Consider the following 20163-nt stretch of genomic DNA (forward strand, 5'->3'; position numbering starts at 1 on the left):
ATCCAACAGTGTCCTTAAAATTCACTTTGAATATGCCATTGAATGTTGAGGAATTTAAGCACAGCAGTAGAAATAAATGGCCCCATTATTACATTTTGCATATAAATATGCATTTGTTCTAATACACGTGGTTCAGCTTTTGTAATCTATTGACAATCAAATTACTTAATTCAGTTAATTGAAAGAATCAGATGAAAGCTAGTCTTCCTAAAACACAATGCTCGGCACTGCACAGATCGGAATGGATTTCCAGGCTAAGTCTCCACCTTCAAAGAGCTTTGTGATTGCATTTGATAGATTGTCCTAAAACTGAACTTTCAGGACCTGGAGAAAGATAGAAAGCTGGATATCACATTTCCCCAGGAGCATCAAATCTAAGCAATAAACTTTATGAAGGATCTTGAAGAGTTGCTCGCTGAGCAAAATTGACCTGGTCAGGTCCAGAGACAGGAAGAACCTGAAAGTCATCTTGGATGAAAGGTTTTAGGGGGACCTTAGATTTGTTCAATTTTTATCATCTGTGTGGTGAGTCTGATTAGTGGGCCACATTGTTAAGAAATTCTTTAAGTCATTAAGATGCAAGATCAATGATGTGGGCTGATCTTAGACTTGAAAATCTCCTAGGAGATTCAGGGCAACCACCAGAAAGCCAACACTGACTCGTTGACTCACAAGTACAGGGCAGGGCTGGGAGACACATAACTCTGACATCTGTTGCTTATTGCTTCTCATCTTGCCCTGTAGGTCCTAGCAAGTCCATATCATCCTATATTTCAGACAGCAACAGGCTCTAGATTAATGCTTTGTGACCCCGAGGAATAGGCACAGCATTTAAAAAGTCTCTTTGAGAAGCTAAACAGCAAATTTGATGACTGTATTTATGTATTCATTTGCTTCCATCATACTTGCTGACTAATAAATATAAGCTAGCTTGCATGGTACTGGCTGCAAGGATCTCAACATGTAGTGAGGGGAGGAACGCAACATGAAGTATATGTAATTCAAAGAGAAGAGGCCCGTGCATAGCAGGTTACCAAATTACTTCCCTGGAGACTAATTACATTTACTTGGTTGGTTACTTGTAATATAATTTTTTTAAAAAAATACCAGGGGAGTATGATGATATTTTTCCTCATCATTAAGTCCTGAAAATTTGAGATAGAGTATATACAACTCTGAAGAACTGTCATTGTATAACCCCCCTTCATGTCTTCATATGGACAAAAAAATCATAAATGCACAACAGGTAGGTTTTGCCTTAATATGAAAAAACCTAATTGGGCTCTTTTGAAAAGATAGAAATCAGTCACAAATATATAATCTTTTCTTCCTAGTAAACAAAGGTCATGATCATTTTTTCTTATTGCCTTCAGTGGGTTTCTGGATCTTTCAGTTCTAGTTGTTTGTTGATTACATGAATGGAAAGATAAAAAATATGCTTAAGAAATACTGGATGAAGTGTGGTTTTTCCCTCACTGCTAATTCTGTGCATAAAGGAATTCTCAGTGATATTAGACACTTTTGTCATTCCTGTTCTGAGAGCCTTAGGTGTACAGAAAATTATCTCCCCTTAAAACTGACAGGTGACTTCAGAACATTTCCTTCCTCTTTGTGTCAGCCACAATCTTTTTCTCAACATGTCAGCGATGATTTTGTCCACAATCCATCTTAGTTGCAGAGGTTTCAAATTTTGTGATGGGCATTTGCTCGTGTTGTAAAATATCCCTGCAGGGATGATGGAAGGCGGTTTTCAATGGCTCTGTAGCCACTGTTTAATAGGAAGAAGCGACACTACAACAATTCATTTCCGTAGCCACACAGGAGTGGTGAGTGAGTTTCTGCTTTTCCAGTTCATATACTTGGCTTCAGATGCCATTATGCATGGTAACCTTTTATTCCCCAGAGAATGAGTCCTGGTTTACACTGTATCAGAAGGACAGCAATGTTAAGCAAACAATTCTTCTGGCAGTGTCATAAGCAAGTCTCGAACAATAGATTCTTATTGCATCTAACACTTAAAAAATATTGTAATTAATTCTCAGAGAATTTCATACACTGTATTTTGATCGTGTTCTCCTTCACACACCCCTCTGTCTGCTCCCTCCACCCTCGCCTCCTTACCTACCCAACTTTGAGTTTCCTTCCTCTTTCTCCATCACTGCTCTTGGGAGGCTGACCTACCAAAAGTCACAAAGTTAAACAAAGGGGACTCCTCTTCTTCCAGCAGCTACCAACTACCAATAGCGGTGGGGTTTTGTACCCACCTCCTCTATAAACCGTATTTTAGAAGTTTGGCTTGAGCTTGCCCAGGACTTGTGCCTGCTGTCACAATCGCTATGACTTTGTGCCTTATTTTGTCTGCAAAACACTGTTTCCTTGATGTTATCCATTTTCTTTGGCTCTTATAATCTCCCACCTGCTTTTCTGCTAAGATCCCTGGCCCTTGAGGGGAGCACTGTGATATGTAAGTCCCATTTAGGGCCAAGGACTCTGCAATCTTATTCTCTCAACATTGACCAGCTGAAGGTCTCTGTGTTATGTAACTTTTAATTTTTTTAAAATCCTATTGTTAATGACGGCTCTTAAATGCTTTAACCTCCCTTTTAGCCCATGACCCACCATAGGTTGTAGGGAAGAAAGGATGGGTGGGAAGTGGATTTGTTTAGAAAGCTTCTTTGGAGGAACTCCTGTCTGTGTCGCCTGGAAATCAGCAGTTCAGTTCACAGGTTGGCAGTGACAGCTTGATCCGCTCACAAATAATTCATGGATACATCAGCAGTCCAGTTCAATAGAGTTGGGATAGCAATGGTGGCACTATCTAGCAGAGACAGCCAGTCAAGAGGAACCTGTGTAGGACACCAGAAGAAGTTCTTGGCTGTCCCTCTCTCAGGAAAGTGAAGATCAGCGAAGACTCGAGACACAATAGCATTGCACAGCTAGCTGTACCAGCAAGCCGAGCTCTGCCTCCATCACTCGAATCTTACTTGTACCCTCCAAACATCACATGTCCTCCACATGCCTTGCCTCAGGTCATGCATCCAATTAGCCTGACAAGAGTCCTGAACTATGCAATGTAAGGTGGATGTTGTTAGCAAAGAATCCTTCATCATGTGTCCTTTCAAGCTGTTTTAGCAGAACACTCTCTCTACTGAGTCTGCTTCAATGTAATGTTCCTTCATGAGCCTGCCTTGGTCTTTCTCTTGTGTCCACTTCAGGGAAACACTCCTTCACGTGTTTGCCCCAGCAAAACACCATCCAACACAACTGACTCTCCAAATAATCCTTAAGTTTCCACGTCAGTGTTAATCATCTACTGGAAGAAGATGCCTCTCTGATAAAGGCTGAGAGCTGCACACTCATCTGTTGGGTACAGCAGTGAGCCATCAGGACTCACTTGAATACTGTGTCACAGAGAGATAGTATTAGGTTCTCTTCTAGGGCCTATGACCTACCTAGACACAACTTCTTGGCCTTTTTAACAGCATCAGGAATGGATTCTAGCTATTCTAGAAAATCAACTCTAGAAAACAGGTTTTGTGGTTGTCTTAGTTTGGGCTTCTATTGCCATGAGGAGACACCATGACCACAGCAACTCTTATAAAGGCAAACATTTCATTGGGACTGGCTTACAGTTTCAGAGGTTTAGTCCACCATCATGGGCAGGAAGCATGGTGACATCCAGGCAGACATGGTGCTGAGAAGTCGCTGAGAGTTCTATATCTGGAAGGCAGGCAGCAGGAAGACAGAGAGAGCCAAAAGGCCTAGCTTGAGCATAGGAGGCCTCAAATCCCACCTCCACAGAATGGAGGCCATTTATATTCAACCCACCAGAGTGGTCAAATGTATTTGAAAGAAAAAAAAGATCTCCAAAAGGGATGGTCTCATCACACTGCAGTAGTTATCAGGGAAAAGCAATAGCCCTCACCATTACCCTGCTCACAAAGAAATTACTCCAGTCTACTTGCCTTGGCCAACTTCCTTTCTCTCAACCTCCAGATTGGAGTGAAAGCAAAACCTGCATCGAGGTTGGTAAGGCATTGAAGTAGAAGACTTGAGAAGGCGTTGGAGTAAGCTCCCCTTCAACAAAATGAAAAAAATGAATGAAGCCTTAAGTATTGTTGACTACCCAGAAAGCATCTGCTGACACCAGTGGGCAGTGGTGGTGATAGGCAAAGGGGTGAGTTTAGGACTGAGTGAAAGTGAATTGCTGTGGGAAACCTTCACTGGAACGAATTCACATTTATATACAGGAAAGATCCTGCCCAGGCTCACTGAGCAAGAATTGTATTTAATTTAGTCAATCTTGTATCCATTCTGAAAAAGTTGAATTATTGTTTCAGGAGTTCAAAGATCGCCTATGAAAGAGAACCAAGTGCAGGTTCGATCATTCAACTTAAACTCTGGGGCATTTTATACAAGTACTTAAGGAGGATTTTATTGCTATGAATGTTTCTGTATATATAGCCTGTAGCCAAAAAGCACATTTTCAGTGTTAGAAATGTGCTCACTTTCCACTGGTTGGCTCATCAAGCTCACTAAGCTAATGCTGAATCGTCTTCTAACATGGCCACAGGTGGTGTTCAACTACCCCTGTGAAGGCAGACAGAATACATCCTTACCGAAACACAAAGATCAGTTGTCTTGGACAACCATGGAATGGTTTAACATAGTTGCTACCACCTCCTCTTTTTTGAATACCTATATTTATTCTGTATGTATCAAAATACATACATATTTTGTTTAGATCCACCTCAAGTTCTTTTTCCTCTGAACATGCTCCAACACATCACTCCCTCAAAACTTGTTGGTAGTGATGTGTGTGTGTGTGTGTGTGTGTGTGTTTATGTGTCCTATTTTTTCTACTTTGTCTTTGAGACATGCTATTCTCTCTTTCCCTTGACCCAATCTGTCAGTGAGAATCTCCTCTGAGCCTTTTGTTCTATATTCTGAAATTATTTTATTTCTAGGTATTTTTTTGGCATTTCTTCAGGGGTTTTATCTCTTTATTAAATGATTTTTTTCATATTTTTGGAATGTTTTAATTATTCCCATTCAAATGTTTGTGTTTATTTGAGGGGGGAGGTCTTCATTCAGGCATTTATCGTTATCCTCTTTAAGTTCCATAATCATATTTATAATTACTTGTTCACAGTACTTGTCTTGTGCATCAGCTAAGTTGCTTTCCTCTGGGACTATTATAGTGGTGGTACCCATTGAGTCCAATTGGTGGTGCCTGCTGGAATGTGGACTGGCCCTCTTGACTTGGCCTTGTGAAGGCAACAAGAGCTGTAGCGAGCTCATGAGTGGGAATGGACATGCTGTGTTCAGAATACATCACTTCCTGGCATTCCTCCCCACATCCTGGCTCTTAAGAATCTTTCTGGATGTCTTGCTGGGGGGGGGGGGCTTAACACAGCTTGTTCTCATTGTGATATTTTATGTCTTCAGAGAGAAAAGTGAGGACTATGCTTTCCACAGCAACGTTTCCTCCAAGACCCATGCTTGCTGTTCTACATTCTTGCAGTTCTAATAAGTTAGAGCAGCCATCATTTAGAAAGAGTGCTGTCTATAAGAGTCAAATTCGTGCATGAAAGGTAGCCTGGGAATCAGTCCAGTTAGAAAGGTATTGCTGGCTGAACAGAGGGCCTGATCAAGCAGAAGTGCTGATGAGATGGCGCTCCAAGGCTGCAAAGTTATACTGCTTGGATGTTGCTTATAAACCAGAAGGAAGGCAGAGAAGGCTGGATGTAAGAAGGGGTATTATTGCTTGAACCTGTGGAGAGGTGGGGGTCAAGGAGGGGTGCTGAGCACTCCAACATCACACAGGGTACCCAGTCCTTAGACACTTTCTTTGGCTGTGTGATCTGGTCAGAATCTGAGGATGATGAGATGTCTCATGATGAATAGAGTGGACACGGTCTATCTGGAAAGAGCTCAGGGAATAGACAGGATTGACCACATGATTAAAGAAGATGGCCTGTGGGAGGATCAGGAAGCCTAGAAGGACAGAATGTAGAAAGAACGGACGTGGGGATTATACAGTCGGTACAACAAGGCTATTTACTAGCATTTGTATAAAGGTTTCTGGAGATAAGTATTTTTTCCCTTTGGATTTATAGCCACAAAAGCTACTCGCAAGTGTCACTAAAGTAGTATTGCCAGGCTGACAGTTACAGGGACTCTGTCAGGAGCTCTCCAACCATAATGCATGTGTGTACTTCCCAAACAGCGTTTCAGTTCCTTTAGCGGCCTGTAGCTCTCAGGAAGGCCAGCACTCTGAGATCCTGAAGCTTTACCACTGTGCCAGCAACTCCAACAAGAGCCTGAGCATCGCTCAAATTCGCTTCCTCTGGACAATGGGAAGATATCACATCAAGTCAAGCAATTAGTTTTGTTTTATTTTTAATTTGGTTAGAGGTGTTACATTTGCAAATTTGTACAATTTAGTGACTTCAGGAAGGATTTGAATGTGTTCAGTAGCAAGAAAGTTCAATTTAAATTATATGGAGATTAAAAAAAGGAGACCTCAGTGAGCTGTCGTCTGAAGGGCAAGGGATGGAAGTTGGACCACTCATATGTTCATGTTCTTCTAAGGTCTTCTGAGCTCAAGTTGCTCTGGGACTGGTGATTTGGGAATGTGGGAAGACAGTCTTCCTGTGTTTTCCAAAAAGATGGGGATTTTTAAGGCTCTAAGAATAGAACACAGAGCCACCAAGTTGATTCCTTGATTCAGTTTGTGATGAGCATGGGGGCTACTGAAAGGAAGGAGAGATATTCACAGACCCAAGGCCTGGAAGGAAAAGCCCACCCTGAGCTCAGTGCTTCAGGTGACATTAATTATGCCCAATGCTTTGCCCAGGCCTTTCTGAGCCTCAGTCCTACAAAAGCAAGTCCAGCCTTCTGAAGGTGATGAGCAGAGGTGACATCAGCTGTAATGATCCTCGCTATGATAAGCATGAGTTGTTCTAGAAAATGTGAATCTGTTTCCAAAATGTCCTCCAAACTCTGGTCCTGAGTTTTAACTGCCGTGATGACTCCTGAGTTAAGCCATGAAGGATTCCAGATAGCAAGGCAAATAGGTTTGAGTCAGCTTTCTCTTCTTATTATTCAAATGAGATTTGTTGAGAGTTGACTCTACACTGAGCTACTACGCACTGAGACTTTGAAAAACACACAGGAGTCTGTTCTTCATTCATGGGCTGTAGTGGGGCAGAGAATAGTGAACAGGAAATCCAATAGAGTCACAAGGGCTGGAGTAGAAGTGGTGATGGGTACTATGGTTTGAGTACCATCTCCAAAACATGTGGGAATTTACCAGCCACTGTAACTATCTTAAGAGGTACAGAACTTCAAGAGGTGACCAAGGCCATTCTCCTGGAAGCCAGTTCCAGAAAAAAAGCAGGTTAGCTTAATACTCTGTCTCACACACAAGCTCTTTCATCATGGTCCTACCCAGATGAAGCCTGTCCATCATAGAGTGCCACCCTCCAGAATAACAACTGAATTAATTCTTATTTTATTACATGGTCTATGGTGTTCTCCAAAAGCAGCAGGGACAGACAAAGATCAGGGAACTGTGGGCAGTTGTAAAAGCATCCAAGCAGAAATCAAGGCAGTCTTCCTGGTGGCTGTACTGTCACAAGGAAGACTACATGGGAGACAGATGGCAAAGGAAGGTGAAAGATTCCATTTAAAGCCACCTACATATAGGAACGCTCATGTTTAGAAAAAGTCAGGAGTAAGTATTTGCACACTATGGAGGTTGTCTGCCTGGAGGAATACAAGGCTCATGGGAGAGGGGAGATGGGGGGGGGGTGATTTCTGAGAACCAAGGAATGCAGTTCAAGTTCTTTTGCTGGTAGACAGACTGTTCTTCAGTGCAGGGGATGGGGAATTCAAGCAAAGGAATGGAGGTAGTGACCTCCAAGGGATGATAGTGGCCTGGAAATCATAGTGAGTGTGAGAACAGAAGGAGGACTCAAGAGAGATTGAGCAATGAGAAATAAAAGCTTGTGATAGAGCCTGTTCAAGACTGAGGAAGAGAGCCAGGGCACAGAGTACTGAGTTCTTTGGACTTGTGCAGTGATGTATATGAAGTACCATTCGCCAAGACAGGAAATGGAGAGGAAGAACAGGTCTATGAGGAAGTTGAGTATTAAATGATGAATATACAGCAGGTGCTCAAAAATGTTCATAGCGTGAGTGAACATGTGGGTAAAAATGTTCATAGAGTGAGTGAACACGTGGGTAAAAGTGTTCCACCTGGGAAGAGAGCTTTCTCTAAGATGGAGATCCTGGGTGACTTTCTTCTCTGAGGTCCTCAAGGCACAGATGAAATGTAACTTGTGGGAGCTGTTGTGGTGATTCAAGGCAAGGGTGCAAGGGAAGGGGAGGGTTCAGGCACTGAATTCCAGCAATACCAACCTCTCAGCACAAGAAATGGTCTCAGGAGGGTCTCAGCACACAGGGACAGTAAGATAGGCAAATGTAAGAGAGGCCTGGGGAGATGGTCCAGTCAGAAAAGGGCTTTCCATATAAGCTTAGGGTTTGATCCCTAATACCCATGTAACGGTGACATCAGTGCTAGGTTTGGGGAGACAGAGACTTGGGTATCCCTGGGGCTTTGTGGACAGCCAACCTGCTCTAATTGGAAGTTCTAGGTTCAGTAAGAGAACCTGTCTCAAAAAAATAAGGTAGAGAGTGATGAGGAAGATATTTGAAGTCTACCTCTGGCCTCTGCTGCCATGAACCTCACTCCCAGTAGTGCATACACATCAAATAACATACATGTATACACAATGTAAAACAATAAGCAGAAAAAGAATAGTACCGGGAAAAAATAGCCCCTGAAGCTTTCGGTAGCTTGGAGGGCAGAAACTTGCTTGATTTGTTTCATGGTGCTCACACTGACTGAATCATGTCTCCACCTAAACTCATAGTTTGAATTCATATCCTCTCCTTGGGAGTATCTCTCTATAAGAACATTAGGAGGCAGTTAGGGTTGAGGGAGGGATACCATATGTCCTATTAAGTCTTATCAAGAGGGAATGCCAACTCTTCATCTCCCCTCTCCTGCTCTCACCCATGAAGAGTCAAAGGCACTCACATGCTAGCCCCCTGCAGGGTAGGAAGACAATCATGCGATCCTGCTCTCAGATGGCAGTTTTCCTAACTAACAGAAAGGAAATGCATGCTGTTCCGAGCTCCCTGCCTGTGACATTTGGTGATGGCAGCCTGAGCTGACTAAGACGGTACCTGACCCTTCAGAATTGCTCTTGGTAAATATAGTTATCAATATTGTTTCAGTGAAGTGAATGAATGAGTCACTCATTGGCATGATTACAGAGGCACTACTCCTTCAGAGCTGCGTGATTGCCACTCAGGGGGCAGGAGAGAGGAGGGGCATCTGCTAGCTAGCCCAAGGGTCCTGGATCCTTAGGGAGAGTGGGAGGCAGCCATGACTGTGACTAAATGCAAGGAAAGGCTTAAGCAAAGGCTCAAAACTCCAATGCTCTGCTATCTGTTGGCTTTTCTTCTTAGCATTTGGTGGGGTTGGCTTTGAAATTGGAGACAATTCTTCGTAGACTGTGTATGTGTGTGTGTGTGCATCTGTCCATTCATGTATGTGTAAACTCTCCTAACATTATATGAATCTTCCTGAATTTAAGCGTATTTAGCCACTGGTTATTGCTCTCCACAAAGGAATAACACCCTTAAGCTGACAATGTGATTCTTTAAGTAAACAATAGATAAAGGCAGGAAAGGGACACTGTGTGACAATAATTGGGATAATTACAACTCATGTGTTACTCATGGCACTTGCCATAAAAGCCCTTTCTGAATTATCTTCTACCACATGTGAGGCAGGTAAATAGTACAAAAAGTTTGCAAGGTATTTAAAAAAAATTCCAAGAAAAGATAAGATGAAAGTGGCTCAATTCCATGAAGCTGAGCATCAGCTCTGAATCCCTCATTGATCTGTAATAAAGAGTAGCCGTTATGCCTGGCAACCGAAAATTGGAATTATCTTCAAGTCACCCTCTGCGAGACAGAGAGTAGATCTGAGGTCACAAGGTTGGCAAAGGGACTCTGGGTGAGTTATTGCTTTACAAATATTCTTTCCTTGTATTGGCAATGGGGTGAAGTGGGAAGGCTTCCCACTGGCTTCTGGTTACTGTGTATCCCTGTGGTCTTCCAGCTCCAATCGGCTGTCAGTTACTATGTGTGGTATGGTTACTATGTATTCTTGCGGTCTTCCAAGCTTAACATTTCAACATGTTAAGCTTGTATTGATTATTAGATTTTGATTAGTATATTTACTAATATTGATTGCTATATCTACCAAGAGCAACTCTGAAGGGTCAGGTACTGTCTTAGTCAAGTCAGGTTGCCATCACCAAATTAAAGTGAAAAATCAACTGTTCTGAGAAGGTCTACAAATGAAAGAATGTTAGTAAAACTGAGGGGACTTCCAGGGCCCCCCCTTCCCAGGCAGTAGGCTCTGAATAAGGCAATTACAAGTCTGCACCCTGATGCCAAGGGAAGTGGATGCTGGAAGCCCAGTGCCTGGATGGGCTTTCTAATGGGTTGTATGTGCTCCAACGTTTAAGTGAGCACCTGAGTCAGGCAGAAAAAGCTTTAAGGTAAAACATCAGCCTGTAAAGGTGGGGGACTGATTAGAAAGGATCTAGGGGACTTTCTGAGTTGATTGAAGTAGTCAAATGTTCTATACTTTGTTTGACATGGTTGTCAATAGTGAAATCAATCCATGTTTGTCAGGTTGTATACTTAATATATGCACATTACATTGAACATTAATTTTGCTTCGAAAAGCAATACTCTAAGGCTAAAGTCTAGGAGACAAGTAAAGAAAAAAATCAGTGCTCAAACTATCTTTAAAATTAAGAACCCTTTAGAAGGAAACTCAACATGCTTCTGCTGTAGAGGAGAATAGCATTACATCAGGACTCAGCACAGGTTCTTAGCAGACCTAGTCACCGATTCTTGAGATGTCAGCACTCTAGCAGCTTGTCCTGAGTATAGAGCCATCCTGGCTTACACAGTGAATTCCAGCACAGCTTGGGCTTCAGGTTGATACTTTCTTAAAAAGGAAGAAGAAAAGAAGAAAAGAAAGAACAAAATGGAAAGAGAGAACACACACACACACATACATGCACACATACATTCACACACATATAAACATACACACATATATGAACACATACATACACATGCACACCCATACATATATACACTCACATATACACATAGACAAACATACACACATGAATATACACACACATACACACATGAACACACACACACACCATTGATAATCATGGTAATGTTCAAACTGCACAGAGCTAAACTTTTCTCATCTCAGTGCAGGGAACATGTTTGTAGCATAAGTTATCATACACTGACATCCCCATTTCCTCTTTCATGTTTCTGTAGAGAGATAATGTTTTCATAAACATAAAAAGCCTTCAGTGGCGCTGGAGAGGAAGCTCTGCCTGGTCCTAGTCCACACGGCAGCTCACAACCATCCATGAGATCTGATGCCCTTGTCGGATGTGTCTGAGGACAACTACAGTGTACTCACATGCATAAAATAAATAAACAATCCTTAAAAAAAAAGGAACTAAAATGGAAAGCTTTCTGGTGAATCACGCTGCTAAGCACTGGTGGCTTCTGCCTCCATATTAGATGGACTTGAAGTTTGATTTGATAGCTTCTGTTGCTGTGAAGATAAGGAAGATAACATCCTAGATGGAACACAGGGCCCCCAATGGAGGAGCTAGAGAAAGTACTCAAGGAACTGAAGGGGTCTGCAACTCTATAGGTGGAACAACAATATGAACTAACCAGTATCCCCCAGAACTCGTATCTCTAGCTGCATATGTAGCAGAAGATGGCCTAGTCCGCCATCACTGGGAGGAGAGGCCCCTGGGTCTTGCAAACTTTATATGCCCCAGTACAGGGGAACACCAGGGCCAAGAAGTGGGAGCGGGTGGATAGGGGAGCAGGGAGGGGGGAGGGCATAGGGAACTTTCAGGATAGCATTTGAAATGTAAATAAAAAAATATCTAATTAAAAAAAAAGAAAAAAAACAGTCTGGAAAGTTCTGGATGGTCATGGTCATGTGAAAAGTTAGTTTTCAGAAAGAGTCGTTCAGACAGGTTGGGGTGTTGTTTTGTCCTTTGAAGTATCTAGATAGGAAATTAGTTCATATTTGGTGTCCTAACGATGAATAGACAAGATGCTACGTATTCAGATTCTCAGGGACAGTTGCTCCTCGGTGGGATGAGGCAACAAAAATAAGGTGAGTTCAGGGAGGAAGAGGATAAGTGGTAGAGAACTACAACTGGGACCCAGAAGAGGGAGGCGCTGGAGGATGACCACGAGTGGAGGATGACCATGAGGATAAGCTGGTGCTTGGTCCAAACCTCAAGATAGCAGATGCTTTCTGCCAAGCTAGAAAAGTGAATATTCTAAGCAGAAAAAAAAAAATCAAGAGAAGAAAAGCTTTGGGGTCTTTGGAACAACAAATTTTCATTCATCAGGCTGAGGCATAGGCTACGTGTTGGGGGTGACAGACTAGCAAAGACAGGTCCAGGAGAGAGGAAGGGACTCTACTCTTAGAGAAGCTGGGATTTGGGGTAATTATGAAGGGGAGCCTGCACTTAGACAAGTGAGGTAAGAGGCCGCTGAAAAGGGATGGGCAATGCATGGGAAGGGACTGTGCAAACTACAGGTTTGGGAGTTGTTTCTTGGATAACTATAGAAGGCATAGGAGTGTCAGACAGAGACAGCGATGCTGTGTCCTGTGTCCGAAGAGAAGTGTTGGGGTCGGGAGGAGAATGATGTTGGGTGTTTGGTCCAGAGTCTGCACTGGGCAGGAAAACATGGCAGCCCATGTTCTCCCTTACACCTGGGCAAGCAGTACAGTGTGATCAGCCTAGGACTCAGAGAGAAGAGGAGAGGGGTGAGACTCCAGGAGAAAACAGGCGGCCAGAGTAGCAGTGGTGGGTGGTGAGTGGGGGAACCAAGATGGCGGCCATGCTTCCCGCCACAACCCCTGTCCCTGGGAGACAGAGTTTACTAAGAGGAGTCCGAAGGCTATTCCTGGAAATGCCTATCTTGAGATGGCTCAGGCTAACTGGAATTGTAAACTTCTCCACGGCCAAAGTCCCCTGGGATGATAGCCTGCCTTCTTATACCCTTCCTATGCAGATCTCCAGCTCTCTCTCTCTCTCTCTCTCTCTCTCTCTCTCTCACACACACACACACACACACACATACACACACAACAACTTTCCTTGACTCGTTTTGTTTCTTTTCTACCATCTCTCCTTCTTTTGTTGCACAGCTTAGTTGGACTGGCTTGATAAGTGTGACATCATTGTTGACCTGCAGGAGGGGCCCCTGTCATCAGGAGTCAACAAAGGGTTAGCAATCTTTTTTCCCCATTATTTATTTATTTGTTTGTTCATCTATGCAGTGCTAGATCTCAAACCCATAACTCCCCATATGCTAGGCAAATGGTTATTACTCACACCACAACTTCTCAACATTTATTTATATTAGATATTTATGGTCATTGCTGATTGTTGAGGGAACTTGTCTAAGTCTTGATATAATGACCTTGAATCTTTCCAAGCACAAAAAACGTATAGTTGCAGCATGATATCATTAGTATTTTCTTTCTATTTCTTTCTTTGTACTGGCTCAAGTGCCACTCATAAATCTCTTGGTAACTGCCTAGGGTCCTAGGGCTGGAGACCGGCCACTCCTGGCGTTGTGATTAGAGTCACTTAATACCTAAAGTAGTTACCAAACAACAAAGGCTCCTTTAGGCCTCCTGTGTCCTGGGACCCGGGGTGAGGACACAGTCAGAGTACCTTGTTAATCTGTGTTGTACTGTGGTGGAGAGAGAGAAGCACTGAGAACCAGGTATATTCATGGGACAGCACTGGAGGTACAAGACCTCTGTCTGCAACCAATGCTGGTAACTACAGCTGTGAACGTGTAATTGCTTTAACGCAAAGCTATTTTATGGTTCTAACTTTAAGATTAAAATAATGCCTCTTTTGGGATGTGTTTACAGACAGTAGTCAGTAGGCTATTGGTAGAGAGGCTGGTAGGTTTGACTAATGAAGTGAGGGAGTCTTGCATTTCAGTTGGAAACATATCCCTGGAATGCCAAAAATATTTATTTCGAAGTCTGACTTTTGTATGCTATTGGTAGCATGGTCACTGAGCATCTTATTCAGGGGACCAGTAGGGCTAGAGGGCTTGACTCATATGTATCCCAGAAGGCTTTTCTTGTTAAATGACATCGTCTAGGAAGAAGATCCCCTGGCATAGGTTATAAACTTGATCTCTGCACACTTTGACTGGCATTCTAGTTTATCTGTGAGCCTGTGGTTTACAGCCATCTCAGTTTCCCTCTCCATAGAAAGCACCGGGACATTTCTGGCTCTACAGGTAGGGAGCAAAGGGGGCTGGAGTTTCTTCTAGGAATGCTGATTCTAGCTGGGCTACTGCTGTCCCTCAGGAGACAGCAAGGCTCCCGGACTCCCGCTGCCATTCATCCAGCTCGTGCAGGAGCCCAGCTGCCTTGTCTGCCGGGAGGGGCTGCCAAGTGCCCTGCCTACTGGCTGCTTCCCGAGAGTCCCTGCCACTCCACATACAAACACATCCACACACGCTCTGCCTTGATCACACACCGGGCCACTCGATCATTCGAGCACATTCCTTCCTTCCGTCTTACTGTCTCAGCCCTTGACTTCTACAAACCCATGGAACATTTCTGGAAAGACGCTCTTGAACCAGCAGGGTAGGCTCGGCTTTTGATTTCTCTCTCTGTTTCTCTCTCTGTAGCTTGAGCGGTTTGAGAAAGCAACTTACCTTTCTGCTTAGTGTCTGTCTCCAAGCTGGAGAAGGAAGCTGGGCTGGTTTTCTATGGGGGGAAATCTGTGCGGCTTTTTTTTTTTTTTTTCTTCCCGCTTTCCGGACTTGTAGGATTCTCTGTGCCATTTATATATAATTTGGCAGGCTCAGATTTTTAAAGAGTCTCATCTGAAGTGCTTGCTTTTGCATGTGTTTTTAAAAAGGCATTTGAAAATTGAAAGTGTGATTTATGGAAACTAAATCATCTACGAAAAAATTGCTCTAGAAAGTAATGGTTGCTGGCCATAAAAAGAAATATCTGCGATTCACCTAATGTATTTTTAACCCTTCCTTTGCTGTCAATGATACTTACGGGTGCTAAAACTCATCTTTGTCTCTAGATTTAAGCCAGCTTAGCTGTGGCTTATTCAAAATTATCTGTTTTTCTAAGAAGTAGATAAATAGTGTGCTTAGTAGAAAGTATTTTTAAAGTGTTACTATTAGTAACAGGAACCTTGACATTTGCATGTGTCAGGTACTCTTCCTGGGTATATGGGCTAGCAATTCAAGTCATATGCTAATGGTTATTTTAGGGGATATTAGGTTGGGGCATATGCAGTTTATTAAGAAAGTACAAACTATCCAAGCTGTATCTTTTTTTTCTTCTAAATTTGCAATAACAGGTGCGTGTGAGCTCAATCAGAATTTAATTCAATACTGAATAAAAAACTTATTTTAACTTCTCTGTCATTCGAGTATTAGATTCCTGTGTACCCTATGCCAAGGGAACCCAGAGGGTCCATTTGTAGAATTCAAGAGCTGAAAGGTAGGAGAGCCTTTCAAAAGTTTCTGGTGAGACAGACGAGGTTACTGGATCGCCAGAGCTTTAGTCAAGGACCTCAGGTGATATTTTAAGGGAAAATGTCTTAGTCCTTGCATGGTTTTCTCAAGTTTTGGTTGCATAACCTGTGGAAGGCAGGGACACCCAAGTGTGCCTAACCGAAGGTTTTTCTGAATCATATCCACATGAGAATTTCTAAAGGAAGCAAATTTGGCACCGGGGTCCAACAAAAACAGAAAAGCTAGGCTGGGCAAAATTGCCATGGCTGAGCTCCCTTGGGGAGCGTTTTTTTTTTTAATTATTATTTTTTATTATTTTTATTTATTTATTTATTTTTTTGTCAGACGAGGAAGCTGAAGGCTGGCAGTTTTCTCTTGACTCCAAGTGCAGCTCTTCCTATACATAGTCCATCTCCACTCGTCTGGCCCTAGATGCCTTCTATCTGTGTCCGCTGGTGCTAAATATAGCTGTCAGTGGCTGGCTGCATATGCAATCACACACCCCATCCTATTTGCCACATCTCAGTTACAGATACAGTTACCATCCCTCCAGGGTCATTCTATGTGTACACTGCGTACTTCAGCCAACAAGAAGACTGAATCAAATAGAAAGGAAGACAAAACAGACAGATTGGAGCTTGGCAGAGGCACACAGGCATCAGGAAAAGAAAGAAAGAAAAAAGAAAGAAAGAAAGAAAGAAAGAAAGAAAGAAAGAAAGAAGAAAGAAAGAAAAGAAGAAAGAAAGAAAAAGAAAGAAAAGAAAATGGCCTGTGGCTTAGACTGCATTTGTTGCAAACCTAGTCTTCCTTGGGGTGGGGGGAGTGGTAGGGGCGCGGCTGCCGGAGAGCCCTTTGCTGCTTTCACCCCCTGCAGCGAAATCCAGCAGCGAAGACCTGGAAAGTTAAGTTCAAGGAAGCTAGCGGTTCCTTGGGTGCACGCACAATGTGATGTTCCCAGTAGTGCCTGGAAGCTGCAGCCCCTGGCCAGTGGCTTCCAGCAGGTTTGCTAAGCCCCTGCTCAGTGGCTTCCAGCAGGTTTGTCTAAGAGCAGGGGAGAGGAGTATGTAAAGTTGGAGAACCCGGGAGTGTCTGGGTGCGCTCGCTGGAGTTGGGTCACCTGTGTTCTGCAGGATAGCTCTGCCCCTGGGCAGGGGCAGAGGCAGGGCCAGGGCCAGTACTCGTGCCAAGGGGGACCCGTGCTGCGCCTCCTCTAATCGCAGGCTCTACTCTTTTTCCAGGTGGCCCATCCGCTGCTGAGCCCTCTGCGTGCGCGGGGAGCCAGTCTGTAACTCGCCGGCTGCCACTTACCATGACCATGACCCTTCACACCAAAGCCTCGGGAATGGCCTTGCTGCACCAGATCCAAGGGAACGAGCTGGAGCCCCTCAACCGCCCGCAGCTCAAGATGCCCATGGAGAGGGCCCTGGGCGAGGTATACGTGGACAACAGCAAGCCCACTGTGTTCAACTACCCCGAGGGCGCCGCCTACGAGTTCAACGCCGCCGCCGCCGCCGCCGCCGCCTCGGCGCCGGTCTACAGCCAGTCAGGCATCGCCTACGGCCCCGGGTCCGAGGCGGCCGCCTTCAGTGCCAACAGCCTGGGGGCTTTCCCCCAGCTCAACAGCGTGTCGCCTAGCCCGCTTATGCTGCTGCACCCGCCGCCGCAGCTGTCTCCTTTCCTGCACCCGCACGGCCAGCAGGTGCCCTACTACCTGGAGAACGAGCCCAGCGCCTACGCCGTGCGCGACACCGGCCCTCCCGCCTTCTACAGGTACCCGCGCCACATCGGGGTGGCCGCTGTGTAAGGCCTGGCCGGGGGAGGGAGCGCACGAGGGGGGTCACCGCGGGCTGCAGGTCGCCCCCTCCCACCCCTCGGGGAAGTCAGGAAGGATTCTTTGCAGAGTCCGTCTTCTCTCTATTGGCAGCTTTAAAACAACAGTAACAACACAAACAACAACAACAACAACAACAAACAACAACAACATTCTCCGCCTGTAGCTGTCTTGTGGGAGAGGCAGATCCAAACGGCCCCCTGTTCCCTAATTACACAAGAATTGGAAAATAGTCCAAAAAAGTTATTTATGGGGCAAGTAACCTAAAGGTCCAGGTGGTCTGTGCTAGCAAGGAACCCCTTTATTATTTAAAGCTGTAGGTGTTTGAGGCCAGTGGAGCTCAGGGGAGATTTATTAGTCGTTTTTTGTTTGTTTGTTTTAAAATTGTTTCATTGTGTCGGGTTCAATGTTCTTTCAGCTAGAGTTCTGGACTGGAAACACGCAAGGTTTACTGAAGAAGATGTGCTTTTAGGCAGAGCGGCCTGTGGATCTCTTTCCCTCTCTTCCCCATTTCTGGGTTCTGGATTGAGTTGTGGTTGTTCATAAGTGCTGGTATGGGAGCTGAATGAATGGGTCTCAACAAGTTTTGATTTCTGGTCGAATTCGAGTTCGAGCAGATTGCTGGCATATGACTTCTGACAGCCGGGGATTTATAGGTGTCCCATGTGTTTACAACATACCACACTGAAACACCAGCACAGTAATTCCCCTACAGCTACATTTCATGCCTGGCCCAGCAGGCAGCGAATGCTCTGGAGTAGCACACAGGTTAGTCTGCACCCCGCCACCCCACCCCCACCCCAAGGCACTGTGCAAGAAGCCAAGGTAGTCCAGGACACAGGGGAATCCAGGACACAGAGACTCTTCGTGACCTAAGTGACAATTGTTTTGTGTCCTCAGGTTTTGTTTCTCCTAAGAGAGATTTTTTTTGACCCCCCCCCCCTTTCCTCTCATTTCTGCTTCTTTTCCCTAAGGTCTGCAGAAGGCTTAAGTGCGTGGGTAAACACCTTTAGAATTTCCCAGAGGACAGTAATATACAGGCCAGGTCCAGAGTCTTTGGGTGCCCACAGACTGCCGAATCAAAACTAGCCCACTGTAGGCTGGCTTTGGCCACTGGCTCCGGGTTCTCTTTCCAGATGTATTTATAGTAGAAGAAATAGGGCTAAGGTGCACCTTGGCCCCAGAAGACACTGAAGGATGAAACCATGCTTGATCCCAGCTCACCTTTAACCCGGGTACCCAGGAAACGAAAGCGCCAGGCCCAGATTTCACATTCAGGATCAACAGTGAACGAAACTTTAAAAACTATTTTTTTTGGGGGGGGGGGTTTAAATTAATCTCACTTGTTTTAATTCAGGATTAAGATAGAAAAGGCAAATAATTTATTCTCTAGATCCCCAGCGCCCCTCCCCCCCGAAAACTGAAGGAACAAAATATAGCGATTAAGACTAATTCATACTTTAAAATGTTCTTGCTGTTAAGGATGGTATTGGTAGAATGTGAGTCCAGTAACCTTATGGTGGAGTTCCCAAAGTATTTTCTTCTCCATTTAATTTTCAGTTCTTTTTTTTTGCAAATTAATGCCAGTGCATTTCAATGGGAGATAATGAGGCTGCTCCTTGTCGGGCTATTTACTGCCTTGCTAATAATTACAAAGTGAACGGGGAAAATAAAAAGATCACATTTTATTCAATACCACTTAGCATCTCCGTATCAAAGAATCTCACCAGATATACCCCATCTTAAACTTCTAGTCCAGATGGTATCCAAATACTTCCCCCTCCCCACAAAAATCCCCCAACAATGAAAAGAAATTCTTAAGATAAAAATTACGCACAGGTGGAAGTCTGGGTGGGAATTTAGTTTTAAAAATGATTTTCTTACTTGGCTTCTTACTCAAGGTGAAAGGGAAGTATCTATGCCAGTGTTTCAAATGCATGTTTGGTAGTTTTTTTCCTCTTTCTTTTTCTTTTTTGAATAACCTTGGATTTTTTTTTAAAAGAAAGTAAAGAATTGAACAGGCTCTTAAAACAAAACAAAACAAAACAAAACAAAACAACTTTACTTTTCCTAAGCACTTCTTAATAGTTTGGGGGCTGAAAACTGTGCTTTTCAAAATTGCTTCTCATGAACCAGGAAAGATAAAGTCACTTTACCAAATCTAAGTTTTAAAAATGGAACAAACCCTAAAAGAGTAATGTCTTACAGTGAGTGCATGATTATGCAGTCAGGGCAGGTCTAACTTTCGGAGTCTAGAGGTGCTAGGCTGGTGTAACAGTGTCTTACATTGCCGGCCGGGAGCAAAGAAGGTTGAAAGATACAGGCCTAAGATATATTTAGGAGAAAGAAGCAAAATGTGTAAGCAAGTCACTGTAATCTTATTTATATAAACAAAAAAGCTAATTTGTCCATCTTCACTTTATCTTTTTTCCATCTATGTTGGCTTGCTGTCTATGGGCCAATAAGAGCAAGATTTATTCCTGATTGTGAAGTGGGGCTGCTTTGGGAGCTCTTTATGAGTGCATATTCGAGTGGGCTACAGGGATGTTCAGGGAATTTGGGCAAAGCTTGATTTACTGTGTCTACATGCTGTGGTTACT

The 20163-nt window shown here is 43.9% G+C and overlaps 1 protein-coding gene across 7 annotated transcripts in view; it reads left to right on the forward strand.

Annotated features, from left to right (window-relative positions):
- Esr1 (estrogen receptor 1) overlaps positions 1 to 20163 on the forward strand; it is a 366602-nt gene that overhangs the window by 88981 nt on the left and 257458 nt on the right. For all 7 annotated transcript variants that reach the window (XM_021173937.2, XM_029482533.1, XM_021173934.2 and 4 more), the window contains one exon: positions 16971 to 17502. In XM_021173937.2, the coding sequence (XP_021029596.1) occupies positions 17042 to 17502 (461 nt within the window). In that variant the 5' untranslated portion in view covers positions 16971 to 17041. The remainder of the gene's footprint in view (positions 1 to 16970; positions 17503 to 20163) is intronic.

Source organism: Mus caroli, chromosome 10, assembly GCF_900094665.2.
Source record: "Mus caroli chromosome 10, CAROLI_EIJ_v1.1, whole genome shotgun sequence".
Taxonomy (NCBI): Eukaryota; Metazoa; Chordata; class Mammalia; order Rodentia; family Muridae; genus Mus; species Mus caroli.